The sequence below is a fragment of the Euleptes europaea genome, chromosome 1 (assembly GCF_029931775.1).
Source record: "Euleptes europaea isolate rEulEur1 chromosome 1, rEulEur1.hap1, whole genome shotgun sequence".
Lineage (NCBI taxonomy): Eukaryota > Metazoa > Chordata > Lepidosauria > Squamata > Sphaerodactylidae > Euleptes > Euleptes europaea.
Window position 1 is genome coordinate 8,317,930 of NC_079312.1, and position 20,860 is coordinate 8,338,789.

At 44.3% G+C, this 20,860-nt stretch overlaps 2 protein-coding genes across 2 annotated transcripts in view; both read left to right on the forward strand.

The window, feature by feature from the left end:
- LOC130482103 (zinc finger protein 431-like) overlaps nt 1-20,860 on the forward strand; it is a 35,628-nt gene that overhangs the window by 3,107 nt on the left and 11,661 nt on the right. Inside the window, exons 4-6 of the mRNA XM_056854953.1 lie at nt 103-189; nt 17,355-18,037; nt 18,275-19,137. Of these exons, the coding sequence (XP_056710931.1) occupies nt 103-189; nt 17,355-18,037; nt 18,275-19,137 (1,633 nt within the window). The remainder of the gene's footprint in view (nt 1-102; nt 190-17,354; nt 18,038-18,274; nt 19,138-20,860) is intronic.
- On the forward strand, nt 5,350-16,117 carry LOC130490911 (zinc finger protein 624-like). Its single transcript, XM_056864717.1, has 6 exons — nt 5,350-5,863; nt 6,116-6,841; nt 12,534-12,678; nt 13,963-14,032; nt 14,299-14,425; nt 16,113-16,117. Exons 1-6 carry the CDS (start codon nt 5,350-5,352, stop codon nt 16,115-16,117), a joined length of 1,587 nt encoding a protein of 528 aa, XP_056720695.1.

The window sequence follows — 20,860 nt, forward strand, 5'->3', positions numbered from 1 at the left end:
ACCTTCCTCTGATCTTTCAGAAAGCAGGACAACAACTGTGTTTCTTGGAACTCCTAAATATTTTGTTGCCAGAAGTAACTTGGCTATTTGTCTCCTCCAAAGGATTTCCCAAACCTGACTATCTCTCTTACCTGGAAGAAGGTGAAGATCTATTTGCCTTGGATTCAGAGGAAGAGGAGAGATCAGCAGGTAGGTGCTTAGATGGGCCCCTTTGTTACCTTGGAGTAGAGGGATGGGACTGTGGCTCAGTGAAAAAGCCTCTGCTTTGCATGAAGAAGGTCCTAGGTTCATTCCCCACCATCTGCAGTTGCAGAGAACCAGGAAGTAGAAGAAGAAGAGTTGGTTTTTATATGCCAACTTTCCTTTTTAAAAGGAGAATCAAACTGGCTTACAATCTCCTTAAAGATGCCCAAAGGCACATGCCAGGCAAGTCGAAAGAGAGAAACAGTGTGGAGGTGTTTCTATGCTAATGCTAGAAGCCTCCAAGCAAAAATGGGGGAATTAGAGTGCATGGTTTTAAGAGAAAACATAGATATAGTGAGCATTATGGAAACATGGTGGAGGGGAGAGAACCAGTGGGATACAGTCATCCCTGGTTACAAACTGTATAGAAATGGCAGGTAAGGGCATATTGGAGGGGGTGTTGCTATGTATATCAAGGAAGGCATAGAGTCTAATAAGCTAGAGACCATAAAAAGGGCAGACTCATCCACAGAATCCTTATGGGTGACAATTCCGGGCCCCAAAGGAGATTTAGTACTGGGAACATTCTATCGCCTCCCTGACCAAATGGCTCAGGGTGATCTAGAGATGGAGAATGAAATAAGGGAAGCATATAAAGGTAATGAAGTAGTAATAATGGGAGACTTCAACTTCCCTCATATTGATTGGATAATTGTATTCTCCAGTCAAGCCAAAGAGATAAAATTTTTAGACATCCTAAATGACTTTGCCCTCGAACAGTTGGTCATAGACCCAACCAGAGGGGAGGCGATCCTGGATTTAAGACTCTGTGGTGCTGCCAGTGCCTTAGTGTGGGATGTGGATGTAGTTGAGCCAGTTGGCAATAGTGATCACAATGGCATCATATTTAATTTATATGTAAGTGGGAAAGTGACTGGGAAATCTCACACAATTACCTTTGACTTTAAAAGAGGGAACTTCTCTAAAATGAGAAAACTGGTAAAGAGGAAGTTGAAAGGAACAGTTAGGAGGGTTAAATCTCTTGAAAAGGCTTGGGGGTTTCTCAAGTCCACATTACTAGAGGCTCATCTAGCTTGTATACTGCAGGTCAGGAAAGGTAGTAATAAGTCCAAGACGTCACCACCATGGCTAATGGGTAAGGTGAAGGAAGCAATTAGAGAAAAGAAGTCTTCCTTCAGAGACTGGAAGGTTTGCCCAAATGAGGCGAACAGAAGCAAACACAAACTTGCACAAAGGAAATGCAAGCAGATGATTAGAGATGCAAAAAAAGATTTTGAGGGGCATTAAGAAATTCTTTCAGTATATTAGGAGTAGGAAACCAGCTAGGGAAGCGGTTGGACCACTGGATGACAATGGGAGTAAAGGAACTCCAAGGGAGGATAAAGCGATTGCTGAAAAACTAAATGAATTCTTCTCATCTGTCTTCACTGTTGAAGATACAGGACAGATTCCTTCTCCTGAACAGAGATTTTGGAGAGGGGAGAATGAGGAACTGAGGCAAATAGTGGTAACAAGGCAGGAAGTCCTAGATCGTCTAGACAAACTGCAAACTAACAAGTCACAGGGAACAGATGATATTCATCCTAGAGTTCTTCAAGAAGTCAAATGGGAAATTGCTGAACTTCTAACAAAGATATGTAATATGTCCCTTCGATCAGCCTCTGTACCAGAGGACTGGAGAATGGCCAATTTATAAAAATGGTTCCAGGGGGGACCCAGGAAATTACAGGCCAGTTAGCTTAACGTCTGTTTCGGGTAAATTGGTGGAAAGCATTATTAAAGATAGAATTGTCAAGCATATAGAAGGGCAAGGTCTGCTGGGCAAAACCCAACATGGCTTCTGTATGGGTAGGTCCTGTCTCACTAACCTATTAGAGTTTTTTGAAAGCGTCACTAAGCATGTGGACAGGAATGAGCCTGTGGATATTGTGCATTAGGATTTCCAAAAAGCTTTTGACAAAGTCCCCCACCAAAGACTGCTAAGCAAACTTCATAGTCATGGGATAAGAGGACAAGTCCTCTTATGGATTGAGAGCTGGCTGAAAAATAGGAAGCAGGGAGTAGGAATCAATGGTCAGTTCTTTAATGGCGGGATGTGAGCAGTGGGGTGCCTCAGGGATCTGTGTTGGGACCGGTGCTTTTCAACCTGTTCATCAGTGACCTGGAGTTAGGGTGAAACAGTGAAGTAGCCAAGTTTGCAGTTGACACGAAATTATTTAGTGTGGTCAAAACAAAATCGAACTGTGAAGAGCTCCAGAAGGATCTCTACATACTGGAAGAATGGGCATTAAAGTGGCAAATGAGATTCAATGTGAGTAAGTGTAAAGTGATGCATATTGGGGCAAAAAAATCCCAACTTCACATATACACTGATGGGATCTGTGCTGGCAGCGACAGACCAAGAAAGGGATCTTGGGGTGGTGGTGGATAGCTCAGTGAAGATGTCAACCCAGTGTGCGGCTGCTGTAAAAAAGGGAAATTCCATGCTGGCCATGATTAGACAAGGAATAGAGAATAAAACTGCTGCTATCATACTGCCCTTGTACAAATCTATGGTGAGACCACACTTGGAATACTGTGTACAGTTCTGGTCACCGCACCTAAAAAAGGATATTACAGAGCTTGAGAAGGTGCAGAAAAAAGCAACCAAAATGATTAGGGGACTAGAGCAACTCTCCTATGAGGAGCGGTTAAGACGCTTAGGGCTGTTTAGCTTGGAAAGAAGACGGCTAAGGGGAGACATGATAGAGGTCTATAAAATTATGCATGGTTTGGAGAGAGTGGACAGGGAGAAGTTTTTTTCCCTCTCCCATAATACTAGAACACGGGGTCATCTGCTAAAGCTGGAGGGTGAGAGATTCAAAACTGATAAAAGGAAGTATTTTTTAACACAACACATAGTTAATTTGTGGAACTCCCTGCCCCAGGATGTGGTGATGGCTGCCAGTTTGGAGGGCTTTAAGAGGGGAGTGGACATGTTCATGGAGGAAAGGGGTGTTCATGGCTATTAGTTAGAATGGATACTAGTCATGCTGCATACCTATTCTCTCTAGTATCAGAGGAGCATGCCTATTATTTTGGGTGCAGTGGAACACAGGCAGGATGGTGCTGCTGCAGTCGTCTTGTTTGTGGCTTTCTAGAGGCACTTGGTTGGCCACTGTGTGAACAGACTGCTGTACTTGATGGGCCTTGTTCTGATCCAGCAGGGCCTTTCTTATGTTCTTCTTCTCCCCACAACAGACACCTTGTGAGGTAGGTGGGGCTGAGGGAGTGCAGAGAGTAATGTGACTAGCCCAAGGTCACCCACCTGGCTTCATGTGGAGGAGCGGGGAAACCAACTGGGTTCACCAGATTAGAGTGCGCCGCTCATGTGGAGGAATGAGGAAACAAACCCTGTTCTCCAGATTAGAGTCCACCACTCTTAACTATTACATGCTGATATAGTGGTTAAAAGCGGCAGAGTCTAATCTGGAGAACTGGGTTTGATTCCCCACTCCTCCAAATGAAGTGTGCTGGGTGATGTTGGGCTAGTCACAGTACTTTCCCAACTCTTTCAGCCCCACCTACCTCACAAGATGCCGGTTGTGGGAAGAAGGGATTGTGATCATAAGCCGCTTTGAGGCTCCTTACAGTAGGAAAAAACTCTTCTTCTGTTACATCAGTAACTTTAGTGTATGTGGGTAAAGTGCCATCAAGTCATAGCCGACTTACAGTGACCCCATAGGGTTTTCAAGGCATTAGATGCTCAGAGGTGGTTTATCATAGCCGGTGGCGCAGAGTGTTAAGCTTCAGTACTGCAGTCAAAAGCTCTGCTCACGACCTGAGTTCGATCCCAATGGAAGTTGGTTTCAGGTAGCTCAAGGTTGACTCAGCCTTCAATCCTTCCGAGGTCAGTGAAATGAGTACCCAGCTTGCTGGGGGTAAAGGGAAGATGACTGGGGAAGGCACTGGCAAACCACCCCGCAAACAAAGTCTGCCTATAAAACGTCGGGATGTGACGTCTCCCCATGGGTCAGGAATGACCTGGTGCTTGCACAGGGGACCTTTACCTTTTTTTTTACCTCTGTATAGTGACCCTGGTATTCCTTGGTGGTCTCCCATCCAAGAACTAACCAGGGCTGACCCTACTTAGCTTCTTAGATCTGATTAAATGGGCCGGGGGGTGGGGGTGGAGAAGGGCTATTGATTGCTAATTTAAGAAAAAAACTTGGAAAAGCCTTGAAAAAAGAAGAGGGAGGGAAATAGCTGGCCTAGAGACTGGGGTAGGAAAGGCGTGGGGAACCCCTCCATGTGGAAGTCCCATTGCATCAGAAAAAGGGAAACAATTGAACACTCATCACTGCATGGGAAACACCTGGGTCAGAATGAGGAATGGCCAGAGAGCATTCCCTTGATGCAAGGGAGATAGGCCAGTAGAGAGAGATTATGATGGGAACCCCCCCCCCCACAGTAGTCTTTGGTAGCAAAAATACAAGCAGGATGTTAGAGAATAACCCCCATGCACTAAAGAAGAGGGCTTTGGTCTAGTGAAGCTTATGCTAAAGAAGACTGTGGTATTCTGGAATACTAGGCCTTGTCAGGAAGATGGTGCTCCAAAGGATGCACGTAGAATAGATCCACTCTTTGGTGCTTGCTGGCAAAGAACCCCACTAATGGTTCCTCTGTGGCACTGTCTCTTGCAACAAACCTCCACCATGTTGAGCTTTGGCCAGGCAACGCATTCATAACTGTTCATCTACTCTTTGAACTTGAGTCTTCTTTTCATTCTGAAGCGAGCTTTCCCCAATCCAGCTGCTGTTTTTTCCGATGCTGGCCATTCCAAGATGCCTACCATTATCAGGCCAAGAGGGAAATTGAAACAGACTGAGAGACAATGTTTATATTTATTCTGAAAAAGCACTAATTTTTTGGCCACTGAATAATGGAGGCATTCTTCCATCGCACTCCTAACCAATATTCTGATTCTCTGTCTCTATTGTAGCAGGTGACTGGGATGATGTAGAATATTACAGGGATCTCTCTTGCGTGTCACTGGAAACAACTATTCATGGAACAGAGGAGGAGGCCTTTGGGGCTCAAGAGGAATCAAAGAGGAAGAGGGTGAGAGATAAATCCATAACTGGGCAGAGAGGTGAGATCCATCAAATGCGAATCATACAAGAGCATCCCGAAGGAAAGAGAGGGAATAATTGCTCTTTGGCTGAGAAAACATTCCAGTGTGAATCCACCCTTCATCCCCCTTGCAAAATCCAAGGAGGAGAGAAAGCATTCAAGTGCTGGGAGTGTGGAAAGAACTTTGCTAACAGTCTCAGCCTTAAGGTGCATCAGAAATCCCACGTAGCAGAGAAGCTCTATAAATGCTCAGACTGTAGCAACAGTTTTTCTAACCAGTTGAGTCTTACTGAGCATCAGCAAATTCACACAGGGGAGAAGCCACTTGAACCACTGGAATGTGGAAAGCATTCCAGTTACAGGGAAAAGCTTGCCAAATATCAATTCATTCACTCAACCCAGAAACTATATAAAACTGAGGAAGAAGGAAAGTGCTTCAGACAGCACAAGCAACTTGCATCACAACCAAGCAGCTGCACAGGGAAAAAACCATATAAATGTACGGAATGTGGAAAGGACTTCAGATGCAGCAGTTCACTGTCTCTACATAAACGAATCCATTCAGAAGAGAGACCATACCAATGCTCAGACTGCAGCTGGAGTTTTTCTGATCGATCAACGTATGTTAGACACCTGAGAATCCACACAGGGGAAAAACCATATAAATGTTTAGACTGCAAAAAGACCTTCCATTTGATTTCACATCTCAGCATACACCGAAGAACCCACAGAGGGACTAAACCACACAAGTGCCTGGAGTGTGGGGAAAGTTTCACTACTGGTGTGGGCCTTATTTCACATCACAGAATCCACACAGGAGAGAAACCATATAAATGCCTGGAGTGCGGAAAGAGTTTTAGACACAGCAATGGCCTTGCTTCCCATCGAAGACTCCACTCAGGGGAGAAACCATATAAATGCCTGGAGTGTGGAAAGAGCTTTACTCAGAGATGTAGCTTAACCTTTCATCAAAGAATCCACACGGGGGAGAAACCATATAAGTGCTTGGAATGTGGGAAAAGTTTCAATCATAATTCACACTTTGCTTCACATCGAAGGATCCACACAGGTGAGAAACCGTATAAATGTGCCGAGTGTGGAAAGGGCTTCAGCCAGAGCTCACATCGCAATATACATCAAAAACGGCATAAAGAGGAGAAACCATATGAATGCTCGGAGTGTGGAAGGAGCTTCACATTGAGCGAGTACTTAACCAACCATCAGAGAATACACACTGAGGAGAAGCCACACAAATGCTCAGAGTGTGGAAGGACCTTCAGACACAGCATGAGTCTAAAGGCACATGAAAGAATCCACACAGGAGAGAAGCCATATAAATGCCTAGAGTGTGGAAAGAGCTTCAGGCAGGCCTCACACCTTAGTCAACACCGAAGAATTCACACAGGGGAGAAGCCTTATACCTGCTTGGAATGTGGGAAGAGCTTCCGTGTGAGTTCAGGCCTTGCAAGTCATCAAAGAACCCATACAGGAGAGAAACCTTATCAGTGCTTGGAGTGTCAAAAATGTTTCCATTGTCATAAAAGTCTTGTTGCACATCGAAAAGTCCACACTGGGGAGAAACCAGTGAATCTAAGGCCTCATGTCCAGACTAAATCTTACAATAAGTCGAACATTGTTTGAAACAAGTATTCTTGGGAAAAGGACATTCAGTGTTCATAAGTGTCTACATCACACCTTCACAGGAGATGAATTAAATAGTTCTAATAATTACGTAAGGTTCACATAGTTGGACATATATCTTTATATAATCCCACACCCTAAATCCCCTGAATTTCTCAGATCTGGGTTGTGGTGAGATCGTGCTTTGACGAGAATCTTAGAAATCGTATTATGTAAAAAAATTAAGATATTGTAAAAGAATAACATATGCTTTTTATTTTTTTAATTTCATTGACATATCCTAATATTTTTGTAACATTGTGTTTGAAAATTGATCATTTAAAAAGTGATCAGACTGCTTTTAAATAAAAACAACAACCTTAAAGCATTGAGTGATCTTTGGCTGGGATACAAGGACCTGCCTTCAGTCAGAGGGCTAATCACCTGTAAGAGATTAGCTACTGGAGAGACTATAAACAGAACTATGTTCTGACCTGGATTGCCCAGGCTAACCTGCTCTCATCAGATCTTGGAAGCTAAACAGGGTCGGCTCTGGTTAGTGCTCGCTGGATGGGAGGCCATCATTGCTACACAGAGGCAGAACCACCTCTTAATGTCACTTGCCTTGAAAACCTGTCACCATAAATTGGCTGCAATTGGACAGCACTTTAGTGCTTTGGTGGTTAATGCATTGCTTTGGATTGGATCAGACAAAGAGACTCTTGGTTTCCACATGCCTATTTGGAAAGTAATGCTTTCTCCATGGGTGGGATAATGCTCTGTTACAGCGCAGCTAAACATATGCACTCCAAGATCAGTTGCAATTCAGGAGGAGCACAGCCTGGAGGTAGAAGATGTAATTTTCCCTTTACGAACAAGGATGGTGCCAAAGAAGGGACAGCATCTCTCACTCCCTACCTTACTGAAATGTTCTCTCTTGGGATCAGATAGATGAGTGAGGTACTGGTAAAGATAACGTGAGAGCATCTTTGGGGGTTTGTGTTGCAACACAATGCCATGAATAGTGGGAGTGGGGCAAAGGTATATAGATCTGAGATTTGCCTCTCTCGAGGTGCTCTGGGGACAGTCCTCCACAGCAGAGAGGGCTTCCTCTGGTGCTAGGGGCTTCTAGCCAGCATGGTGTCATAGTTAAGAGCAGCAGACACTAATCTGGTTAACCAGGTTTGTTTCCCCACTCCTACACATGAAGCCTGCTGAATGACCTTGGGTCAGTCACAGTTCTCTTTGAACTCTCTCAGGCCAACCTTCCTCACAAGGTGTCTGTTGTGGGGAGAGGAAAGTAAGGAGGTTGTAAGCCAGTTTGAGACTCCTTAAAAGTACAGAAAAGTGGGGTATGAAAACCAACTCTTCTTCCGTTTGCACAATTCCAATGTTTTTCAAGGAGCCACAAGACACCAAACACCAGAAGAATGCACCTCACAGCAGAGGACTGCCTCAGCCACACCCAAAGAAAAGGTACAGGATCTGAGCCACTATTCAAAACCTCCTAATTTTATAGTACTTTAGCAGACCATTCCCACGCAGTGGTTATATGATGGTGATGGAAAGTGCCATCTAGTCACAGCTGACTTGTGGTGACCCTGGAGGGTTTTCAAGGCAAGAAACATTTGGAGGTGGTTTGCCATTGCCTGTCTCCATGTGAGAACTGACTGGCCCAATATGTGGAGGTGGGTAATCGAACCCAGTTCTCCAGATTAGAGTCCACTGCTCTTAACCATTACACCAGCTGGCTCACAGAAAAATTCAAATTCTGCAGTTTATTTATTTATCTGCCGTCAAGTCGTAGCTGACTCATGGTGACCCCGTGGGGTTTTCAAGACGAGATTTTCAGAGGCGGTTTGCCATTGCTTGCCTCCATGTCACACCCCTGAAATTCCTTCGAGGTCACCCATCCAAATGCTTGCCAGGGCCAAGGCTGAGTGTGTGTGACCGGCCCTAGGTTCCCCAGCAGGTTTTCATAGCAGAGTGGGGATTTGAACCTGGGTTTCACTGATCCTAGTCCGACATCATAACCACTATGCCACACTGGCACAAATGGTTATATAGATCTTAGAAAACAATTTAAAATGTATTTTCCCTTTAAGGACTCAGCTGTTCTCAGCTGATACATCCATTACACAGCTGTAATGGATGTATCCTTAAAATACAAGACATTCCTCAGCATCACCTGATTCCGATCCCTCTGCTCCATTTTTCATCCGTTCTTTAGTAGTATTTTCCACCACCTATATGCCATGCTTGGGGGTTGAAGGTAGGAATCATACCAACACAATGGTATTCTGTCACACTAGGATTTTTTTTATTAGTTATATTTTTTATTATTATTTAATAATAGAAACAGAGAAATAATATTGAAAACAGAAAATATAATACAAAAAAAAGATACAGAATAACATACAAATGTCAAATACCAATAACCTAACGGAGTTTCCTGCAAAATTTGCTTTTAACCTAAAATATTAAACTTACTTTCATACATTCTTTTATTCTAACCTTTGCATAACTTAGCATTGTTCTCTGCATGTTTTAAGTTTTATATTTTTTTAAAAATGATACCTTATATATTCTGTCTTTCTATGTTTAATCCTATATATTAATAAATTCTAAATATTTCAACTTTATGGAATCTTATTCAAGATATTGTAAACAAAAACATTTAGATTTGATTAGTCATGTAATTATAACTCAATCAATTTGATTATCTCATAATTATACTGGTTAACATCTAACCTCTACATAAAACATTATTCTTGATTAAGTGTATTCTTATTTACTCTGAGATTTTGACATACAAAATCATATTATCACAATACTGATGCACCCTCACACCAGATTTTGAGAAGTATATAAGAAATATAATTTCGATTTGTCTTTAAATCCTTTGCTTGGCCTTGGGCATTCTGTCCTGGAGGGAAATTCCTTCCTGACCTCAAATTGGTGATCTACATTAATTTGGCCATGTAATAAAGGACCAGGAGAGCTGAGTTCTGACTCATCTGCCTAAATTCAAAGAATCAGCATTGCTCTCAGATGGCCATCTAGCCTCTGCTTTAAAACCTCCAAAGAAGGACAGCCCACCACCTCCCAAGGAAGCCTGAGAAACAAGTTAGTTTTCCCAAGCCAAAGTCTATCTTGCTTCAAGGTGGATTCCATCTCAGCCTAGACATTTCCAATCTCTTGAGACAGAATTACCATGTTGCCTGGGCAACATTAGCAGGCTCCAGATTAAAACATCTGTGGGTGCTATGGTACCCATGAAGACCATGTTGGAGGACATCAGGAACTGTCTTTGTGCGGCGGTTAGAGCGTTTCCAGCTGGGAGGTCTTGGGAAAGTCACTCTCAGCCTAGCCTACCCCGCCGGATTGTTGTTGTGACGGTAAAATGGGGTACAGGAGAACATTGTGAGCTGCTCTGATCCACAGTGGGGGAAGGGCAGCACAAACAGGAAGGTGGAAAATATCTCCTCTTCTACAAAACAAGAAGGGGGTTAAAGAATCAGCCTGAATTGGCACAGTGCTGCCTAGTGCTCAGAGTGTCAGTCTAGATTCTTGGGGACCCGTATTCAGACCACACCTCTGCATGGCGGCTTGCTGGGCGACCTTATTCCGGTCGCATGTTCCCAGCATGACCTACCTCGCAGGGTTGTTGTGACCTTCAAACAGAGCAGAGGAGAATAACAAACCTCTTGAGGTTCCCATTGGCAAGAAAGGCAGGGCATGACATTTATTATACATTAGACATCAGACATTTATTATTATTTAGACATTAGACATTAGACAATGACATTAGACATTTATCTAATGTCGGCTACCATTTACACAAAAAAAGTCACTCGCTCTAGCTTTTGCTTTATCCGTGCTGCTGCAACTCTTTTGGCAGGAGACTGAACTGCTCAGATAGTTTGCACCCGGTGTAGACTGCGCTAGCATCCGTGCATGGTGTGTTTTGCATTAATCTATCGATCACATTTGGAAGGGTGGGGAGCATCCCCAGGTTTATTAGAAAAGTACTTCATGCTGATATACCATTAAAGCAATACATTGATATCTCAATTACCAATCCCCCTCCCCCAAAGTCAACCCCCTTCCTGGTGGAGGAGGAAGGCTGGCCACCAGGAGAGAATTATTCTGATGCGGGCAGGGCTGGGAAGATGTAGGGTTACCGACCCGTATGGAAGCCGTCCCCAAAAGTCTCTTTAAGAGGCAGAAATGCCCCGACCTGGTTAGCCCGATCTCATCAGATCTCGGAAAGGAAGCAAGGCCGGCTCTGGCTAGTATTTGGGTGGGATGCCATGGGATCGTTTTCAGAGCCGGATCCACCCCAGGGGATTTGGGGGTGGGGTGGGGCGCCTGCTAGGGTTGCCAGCTCCGGGTTGGGAAATTCCTGGAGATTAGGTGGTGGTGGTGGGGGTGTGCAGTCTGGGCATGGCAGGGTTTGCGGGGGGGGGGGAGAGACTTTAAGAGGTGATAATGTAAGGGAGACCACTTTCCAATGCGCCCACTTTCTCCAGGGGAAATGATCTTTGTCGCCTGGGGAAAAGTTGCAATCCTAGGAGATCTGCAGCCGCCACCGGGAGGTTGGCAACCCTGCGAGGAAACCGGCCCCCTGCGCAAGGCTGGGCTCCTTTCAGGAGGGAGCGGAAACCTTTGCGCATCATTGTCTCTATAGGCGTTTCCCTGCTGGGGGGAAGGGGCGGAGAGCCGGCCGGGGACGCCCCCCAGATGTTGCCCTCCCTTTCCTGCCTGCAGTGTTCGTGTCCTGCTTCCCGCCTCCTCCTTGGGTAGGAGCGGCTGCTGGAGCGGCAGGTGCGCCCAGGTATTGCTTGAGGTTGGAAACGAAGGGGTGGGGGCGTGGGGGACCTTCTGCATGCCAAGCAGATGCTCTGCCACTGAGTTACGGCCCTTCCCCCGGTGGAGATGGGGAGAACAATGTTGCCAGCTGCTTTGAGAGAAGGGGAGGATAAATATCTAAATCAATAGAAGGAGGCTCTTAAAATTCTGGGGCTCAATAGATAATACTGCAAAGGATGGTTATATAACATATATATATATATATAATACTGCATTATATATATATATATATATATATATATATATATATATATATATATAAATACTGCAAAGGATGGTTATATAACATATATATAATACTGCATTATATATATATATATATAAAATACTGCAAAGGATGGTTATATAACATATATATAATACTGCATTATATATATATATATATAAAATACTGCAAAGGATGGTTATATAACATATATATATATAATACTGCATTATATATATATATAAAATACTGCAAAGGATGGTTATATAACATATATATATATATATATATATATATAATACTGCATTATATATATATAAAATACTGCAAAGGATGGTTATATAACATATATATATATAATACTGCAAAGGATGTGTGTGTGTGTGTGTGTGTATATATATATATATATATCAAAACCTGGGGAGACCATTCCTGCCATTTCCCCAAGAAGCGCGGACTCCTTCCTTCCTTCCCGGCTCCTGGAGAGCCGGTGAGGATGCATCTCAATGGGGTTTTGCAGGCATTGGATGCGGGGCAGGAGGGGAAGGGGGGGCTGGCCGGCGAAGGGCCCGGGCTGTTTCCCAGGCCGAGAGGAACCGGCTGCAAATGTCAGCTGCCCCTTCCTGGATCCGAGTGAGCACCTTGCAGCAAATGGGGCGCCACAGGCGAGTTGTGACCCACGCGTGGGAAGGCGCCACTGCTGCTTGAAGGATTCCTTGCAAATGAAATGGGGGGGGGGTTTCCCCACCCTCTCCCTCCAGAACCCCTTTCTTGGCAGTGGCAATGAATGGGGAGGGGGTGCCCAACCTCCAGCTGGGGCCTGGAGATCTCCGGGAATTACATCTGAACTCCAGATAGGGTTGCCAGATCCAGGTTAGGAAACTCCTGGAGATTTGGGGGTGGAGCCTGGGGAGCACAGGGGCCTCAGTGGGGTACAATGCCATAGAGGCCACACCCCAAAACATCCATTTTCTCCAGGGGAACTGATCTAAACTAATTCTGGGAGATCCCCAGGTCCCACCTGGAGGCTGGCATCCCTGTATGACAGAGGTTAGTTACCTGGTGGATAAGGGCAGCTGAGGTTCTGAAACAAAAAGGGAAGTTGGTAACTGGTCAAACCATCTCCCACATGAGGAGTTTGGGGAACTGGGGTTGGGGGGAGGCTGTTTCCATCCAATACAAGCATCACACAACATGTATTAGTGGCCCAAACAGGATGGTTTTTGTGCCGTTTTATGCTGGGTTCTCCCCTTTTCTGCTGAGTGGATCTTGCTGGAAACCTCCCAGCTGAGCGAATTCGCTTTCTCCTGTTGCCCACACCAGTGGATTTGATTCTGAACCTCGGATGTGTGACATGTTACGTTGGTATTCTTGAAATGACACTTTTTACGAGAGTCTCTTTTGCTGAACTAAGGCCTGGGTTCCGTCTTAGAGATGTACCCTGTGTCCATTTATGGGTGGTGGTTTAGAGTGGCAGACTAGGATCTGGGAGAAGCAGTTTTCAATCCCCACTCTGCCACGGAAGCTCACTGGGGAGACCTTGGGCCTGTCACTCACACTCAGTCTAGCCCCCTCCACAGACCTTTTGTGAGCATACAATGGAGAATTACATCAGCCACATTGGGTTCCCATTGGGGTGAAAGGTGGGGTATACGTGAAGTACATGAGTAAATGAATGCAGGAGACAAAGGCCAGGACCTAGAAGACTGTCGAATTTGGTAATTATTTTGGTTTATCTTAAGAAGCAAGTCAGTAGTTCCTTTAGTAGCCATATGTAGATCCTTCCCTGCTTGTTTCCTCTCTCCAAAAGGTTTGAAAAGTCCTCAGGGATTCATCCAGGCTTGGGGTTTGGAACTGAATCTCAAACATTCCATGATTGTTAATGCAAAAAATAGTTCCTGTTGATATCTCCCCCCCCCCCCCTTCCTTTATTTCCTTTTTCTTCACAGGCTGAAGAACAGCATCCCATGTAACGTCCTCTGTGCCAAAATGAAAAGAGCAACCATGAAGCCAGCTCAGGTAAGTGGGGGGTCATAAGGAGGAGAGGCAGGGGGCAGCTTGGATGTCTCTTGCTGTGTTAAGAGGCTTGGAGGGAGGAGGCCTGATTCTGGCATTACAGATTGTCTGAGGTATTCGCTAGGGAGGACGCGAAATCCACTGATTCCATTGCATGAAGCTTCTAATCCCTTGGGGGGGGGGAAAGCCCCCACCTTCATGTTATGAACAACTATTTGTATGTTTGGAGGGTTATTTGTGTGACTGATTTCCCCCCTCCCCTTTTGCAGTCCCTGGTTTCGTTTGAGGACGTAGTGGTACATTTTACAGTGGAGGAATGGGCTTTGCTGAATCTGGACCAAAGGGCTCTGTACAAGGATGTCATGCTGGAGAATTACGAAAACGTGACCTCTCTAGGTAAGGATCCTTTCGCCTTCAGTTGGTGGATGCTACATTGCTGTTTATCACACCAGTGGTGGAAAGTGCTATCAAACCACAGCTGATTTATGGCAACCCAGTAGGATTTTCAAGGCAAGAGGCTTCCAGAGGAGGTTTGCAATTGCCTGCCTCTGTGTAGCAACCCTGGACTTCCTTGGTGGTCTCCCATCCAAGTTCCAACCATGGTTGACCCTGCTTAACTTCTGAGGTATGATGAGACTGGGCTTGCCTGGGCCATCCAAGTCGGGGTACGGTTGTGGAATTCTGATATGGTTACTCAGCTGGGAGGGTTTTTTTTATCCCAAAAGACCAAGCTCAGACAAAGTCCTGATTGCAGAAATGGCATAACATAGATCGATATGTTTCTGGGTTGTTTATGGTTGTGAATTTTAATTATTTTGTGTTTTAATTATTTTGTGAACTTTTTGGGCAAGTCTCTGAAGAAGCAGGATATAAATGTTTTAATTATAAATACTAAAACCGCATTAACCACCATCCTTAAATTCCAAACCTCATGGCCTTATAGGACCTCCAAGAACCTCTCAGAGTGGTGTGCTGATCCCATTCTTTGAGGTTGGAGCTGCTGTTAAAAACTGGCCCATTCCGAGTGGGCTACCTTAAGCGGAGAAACAACAAGGAGATGGGTAGAAAACTGTAATTGGTGCACAGGGAGGTAGGGGAAGAGAGGGTCCTTCAGAGATGTGAGTTTTAGTTAATGGAAGGTCATAACCAGGTCTGTGAAATGAACTCAGAAACAAGCAGACAGCTGAAATAGATGGGATGTGTTCCCATCATCTAGACTCTGACAATAACTGGGCTGCTGCCTTCTGAACCAGCTGGAGTTTCCAGGATGTCTTCAAGAGCAGCCCTATTTAGAGTGCATTACAGTAATCCAACCGGGAGGTGGTGAGAGCATGGGTTAGCACAGCCACATTGTCTATGGAGGGGGAGAGCTGGTAAACATAGTGCATCTGATAGGAAGTACACTTGGCCACTGGACAGGTGTGGCTCTCCTCCAGGGAGAGCCATCCTTAGGCAGGACTGCTTGTCTGTTAGAGGTTACAAATGCTTCCATCCTTCTCTGATTTTCCAAGAAGCAGGACAGCAACTGAGTTTCTTCGGAAAGCCTAAATACTTTGTTGCTAAAAGCAGCTGGACTATTTTTTCCTCCAAAGGATTTCCCAAACCTGACTATCTATCTTACCTGGAAGAAGGTGAAGATCCATTTGCCTTGGATTCAGAGGAAGAGGAGAGATCAGCAGGTAGGTGCTTAGGTGTAGGGTGGGTCCCTGTGTTGCCTCGGAGTAGAGGGTGGGACTGTGGCTCAGTGAAAAATCCTGTTTTGCATGAAGAAGGTCCCAGGTTCATTCCCCACCATCTCCAGTTAAAGAGGATCAGGAAGGAGAAAAGTGGAAGAGTGGGGAAACAAACCCGGTTCACCAGATTAGAGTCCACTGCTCATAACCACTACGTTACACCGGGTCTCTATTTTTCAGCTTCATGGGACTGCATCCAAAGAAAAGTTTAAGGTCTTACCGTGCAGACCCAACAGTGGGAGCTGTGGGAGATATAGGCAGGGTGATCTCTACCTACAGATATCTGTTTTAGTGCACCTTCTGAGATCTACCTGGCTTTTCTCTGATTTTTCCAAACCTTGCTTTCTCAGTATAGCCAGGATGGGTATATGACCTTGGGCTAGCCAATCATAGGTGCTTTGAGACTCCTTAAGGTAGTGAAAAACTCTTCTTCTTCTGTTACATCAGTATGTTGATTGTCTGTATGTAAAGTGCTGTCAAGTCATAGCAGACTTATGGCAACCCCCCAGGGTTTTCAAGACAACAGATGCTCAGAGGTGGTTAGTCATAGCCTACCTCTGCATAGTGACCCTGGTATTCCTTGGTGTTCTCCCATCCAAGAACTAACCAGGGCTGACCCTACTTAGCTTCCTAGGTGTGATGAAATGGGCTGGGGGAGGGGGGGACCTCCTGAGCCATTCACTTCAGGGCATATGTTGATTACTATTTTAAAAAAACTTGTAAAAGCCTTGAAAAAAGTGAAGGGAGGGCATCTTGGCCATCTTCTGGTCACTAGGTGTGTGTGTGTGGGAGATGTTGTGAATTTCCTGCATTGTGCAGGGGGTTGGATTTGATGACTCTGGTAGGTCCCTTCCAAGTCTATGATTCTATGAAATGGCTGGCATAGAGACTGGGGCAGGGAAGGTGTGGGGAACCCTTCCATTGCATCAGAAACAGAGAAACCACTGAACATCCATCACCGTGTGGGAAACACCTGGGTCAGAATGAGGAGTGGCCAGAGAGCTTTTCCTTAATGCAAGGGAGATAGTCCAGTGGAGAGACATTAACATGGGATAACCCCCACTAGTCTTTGGTAGGAAAAAAAACAAGCAGGAGGTTGTTAGAGGATCCCCCCTCATGCATCTAAGAAAGAGGTTGTTGGTCTAGTGAAGCTTATGCTAAAGGAGACTGTGGTATTCTGGAATACTAGGCCTTGTCAGGAAGATGCTGCTCCAAAGGATGCAGGTAGAATAGATTCGCTCTTTGGTGCTTGCTAGCAATGGACCCCACTGGTGGCTCCTCTGTGGCACTGTCTCTTGCAACAAACTTCCACCACGTTGAGGTTTGGCCAGGCAACGCTTTCATAACTGTCCATCTACTCTTTCAACTCTGGTCTTCTTTTCATTCTGAAGCAGGCTTTCCCTGCTGCTGTTTTTTCCTACATGGCCATTCCAAGTTGCCTAGCATTATCCGGTCAGAAGGGAGATTGAAACAGAGTGAGATACGATGTTTATATTTATTCTGAACAAGTGCTAACCTATTGGGCCACTGAATAAAGGAGGCATTCTTCCACTGCACTCCTAACTAAGATTCTGATTTTCTCTCTATTCCAGCAGGTGATTGGGATCATGTTGAATATTACAGGGAGCTCTCTGGGATGTCACTGGAAACAACCATCCATGGAACAGAGGAAGAGGCCTTTGGGGCTCAAGAGGAATCAAGGAGGAAGAGGGGGAGAGATGAATCCGTAGTTGGACAGAGTGGTGAGATCCATGAAATACCAATCGAACAAGAGCGTCATAAAGGAAAGAGAGGGAATAATTGCTCTTTGGCTGAGGAAACATTCCACTGTGAATCCATCCTTCATCCCCCTTGCAAAAGCCAAGGAGGAGAGAAAGCATTCAAGTGCTGGGAGTGTGGAAAGAACTTTGCTAACAGTCTCAGCCTTAAGGTGCATCAGAGATCCCACATAGCAGAGAAGCTCTATAAATGCTCAGGCTGTAGCAACAGTTTTTCTAACCAGTTGAGTCTTACTGAGCATCAGCAAATTCACACAGGGGAGAAGCCACTTGAACCACTGGAATGTGGAAAGCATTCCAGTTACAGGGAAAAGCTTGCCAAATATCAATTCATTCACTCAACCCAGAAACCATATAACGTTGAGGAAGAAGGAAAGTGCTTCAGACAGCACAAGCAACTTCCATCACAACCAAGCAACTGCACAGGGGAAAAGCCATATAAATGTATGGAATGTGGAAAGGACTTCAGATGCCGCAGTTCACTGACTCTACATGGAATAATCCATTCAGGAAAGAGACCATACCAATGCTCAGACTGCAGCAGGAGTTTTTCTGATAAATCAACATTCATTAAACACCTAAAAAACCACACAGGGGAAAAACCATATAAAAGTTTAGACTGCAAAAAGAGCTTCCGTTTGAGTTCAGTGCTCCAGGCACACCAAAGGCAACCATACAAGTGCCTGGAGTGTGGGGAAAGTTTCACTAGTGGTGGGGGCTTTATTTCCCATCACAGAATTCACACAGGAGAGAAACCGTATAAATGCCTGGAGTGCGGAAAGAGTTTTAGAAACCGCGGTGGCCTTTCTTCTCATCAGAGAATCCACACAGGGGAAAAAAGATACAAATGCTCAGTGTGTGATAAGAGCTTCCGATGGAGCACAGTTCTCTCTTGTCATCAAAGAATCCACACAGGAGAGAAACCGTATAAATGCCTGAAGTGCGGAAAGAGTTTTAGTTACAGCACTGGCCTTGCTTCTCATCAGAGAATCCACACAGAGGAAAAAAGATACAAATGCTCAGTGTGTGAGAAGAGCTTCCGATGGAGCACATCTTTCACTTCCCATCAAAGAATGCACACACAGGAGAAACCATATAAATGTGCTGAGTGTAGAAAGTGCTTCAGCCAGAGATCACATCTCAATACACATCAAAGGATCCACACAGGGGAGAAACCATATGTATGCACAGAGTGTGGAAAGAGCTTCACATTGGGCCAGTCCTTAACCAGCCATCACAGAATACACACTGGGGAGAAGCCACACAAGTGCTCAGAGTGTGGAAGGACCTTCAGCCACAGCATGAGTCTAAAGGCACATGAAAGAACCCACACAGGAGAGAAGCCGTATAAATGCCTAGAGTGTGGAAAGAGCTTCAGGCAGGCCTCACACCTTCGTCTACACCGAAGAATTCACACAGGGGAGAAGCCTTATACCTGCTTGGAATGTGGGAAGAGATTCCGTGTGAGGTCAAGCCTTACAAGTCATCAAAGAACCCATATAAGAGGGAAACCCTATCAGTGCTTGGAGTGTCTAAAATGTTTCCGTAATCGTGGATATCTTGTTGTACATCAGAAAGTCCACATTGGGGAGAAATCATATAGTGTGGTGTAGTGGTTAGCCAGCATGGCTAAGAGAGGTGATTTGGAGTGGTGGACTCTGATCTGGAGAACCGGGTTTGATTTCCCACTCCTCCATATGAGCGGTGAAGGCTAATCTGGTGAACTGGGTTGGTTTCCCCACTTCTACACATGAAGCCAGCTGGGTGACCTTGGGCTAGTCACACACTCTCAGCACCACCTATCTTACAGGGTGTCTGTTGTGGGGAAGGGAAGGTGATCATAAGCTGGTTTGATAAGTGGTAGAGAAAGTCGGTATATAAAAACGAACTCTTCTTCTTAATATCCTGAATGTGGAAAGAGCTTCAAACACTGCAGAAGCCTTACTTATAATAAAAGCATTCACCTAAGGAAGAAATCCATATAAAAGACTTGAATGTGTAGAGACCCATGCTAACAGAGTCAATCTTAAGAAACATGTAGTGTCCACTTTGAAGAAACTTTATAAATGTGTGGAGTGTCCCATCAGGGAAAAGCTGCATCTGAGAAATAGCATACCTGGAGTGTGGGGGAAGTTTCAACAGTAATTTAAGATCCACCAAAGAATCAGCACAACAGTTCTCAATAATGTTTAAGTCATGCCATCATTATGTTACCAATGAGAATTAACTTCCAAATAGTTTCTCAAAACAATAAAGATACATCACCTTGAAAAATTACAGTGAAGAATATGAAATTGCTAGATATGACACTTAAGTATAAAAGGCAGGTACAACAGATCAGAATTCTAAAGTGAAGTAGAAATTAGCAATTGGAAGTTTCTAGTTTAAAGAAATAAATTTGAATAGAATAGTTATTTATCTGGTAAAAGCTGAATCAAATGTACATATTAGGAAAAAAGTAGTTGTAGTCAAAGTGAAATTGTTTAACTTTTAAAAATTGCAAACACTGGATCTTTTTGAGTCCAGCAACAACTCAAAAGGCAGGAAGTGCCATTATGGCCCCAAATAATCTAATTCATCAAATTTCTTAAACTGTGTCGCGTTGCCTATGCAATGCACTTATAGCAACTTAAGCCCAAAGTTAATTGAGTTGCAACTCTAGTCTTTGATTTCAGGCCTTCATTTTAGGGCTGCCTTTTTGTTTGCATCTCCTTTTTCTGCTGGTGTTGGAAGAAGTCGCACGTTAACCTGGACGTAGAACTACTCAGCACCATTGTACCAGGTAGGGAATCCAGTGTGGTGAGATTTCTGTTAGAGTCACCAGTTTAAAACTGTTCCCATTTTGGAGAGCAAAGAACACAATTGCATGGTCTCAGTTTTGTTAATGGAATAGGTTCTTGAACAATAGACCTGAGAATTTGCTTTTTATCATTTCAGCAATGTTTTCACTGTTCCACCCTTAAGAAACAGATAGTTGGTGAATAATTGGCCTTATGCCCATACTAAATCTTACAATAAGTAAAACATAGTTTGAAACAATTATTCTTGGAAAAATGACATTCAATGCTCATTCAGAGGAGATGAATTAAATAGTTTTAATAGTTACATGAGATTACAAAATTGGACATACATCCTAAACCCCCTGAATTTCTGAGATCTGGGTTGTGGTGAGATCTTATCTTTTCTGAAAGTGCTTTGATGAGAATCTTGAAATTTATTATTTTAAAAAATTTAAGATAGTATAAGAGTAACATGTATACCTTTTATTTTTTAAGTTCATTAACGTGCAAATACTTTTTTTTATCATTGTGATTGTTTGA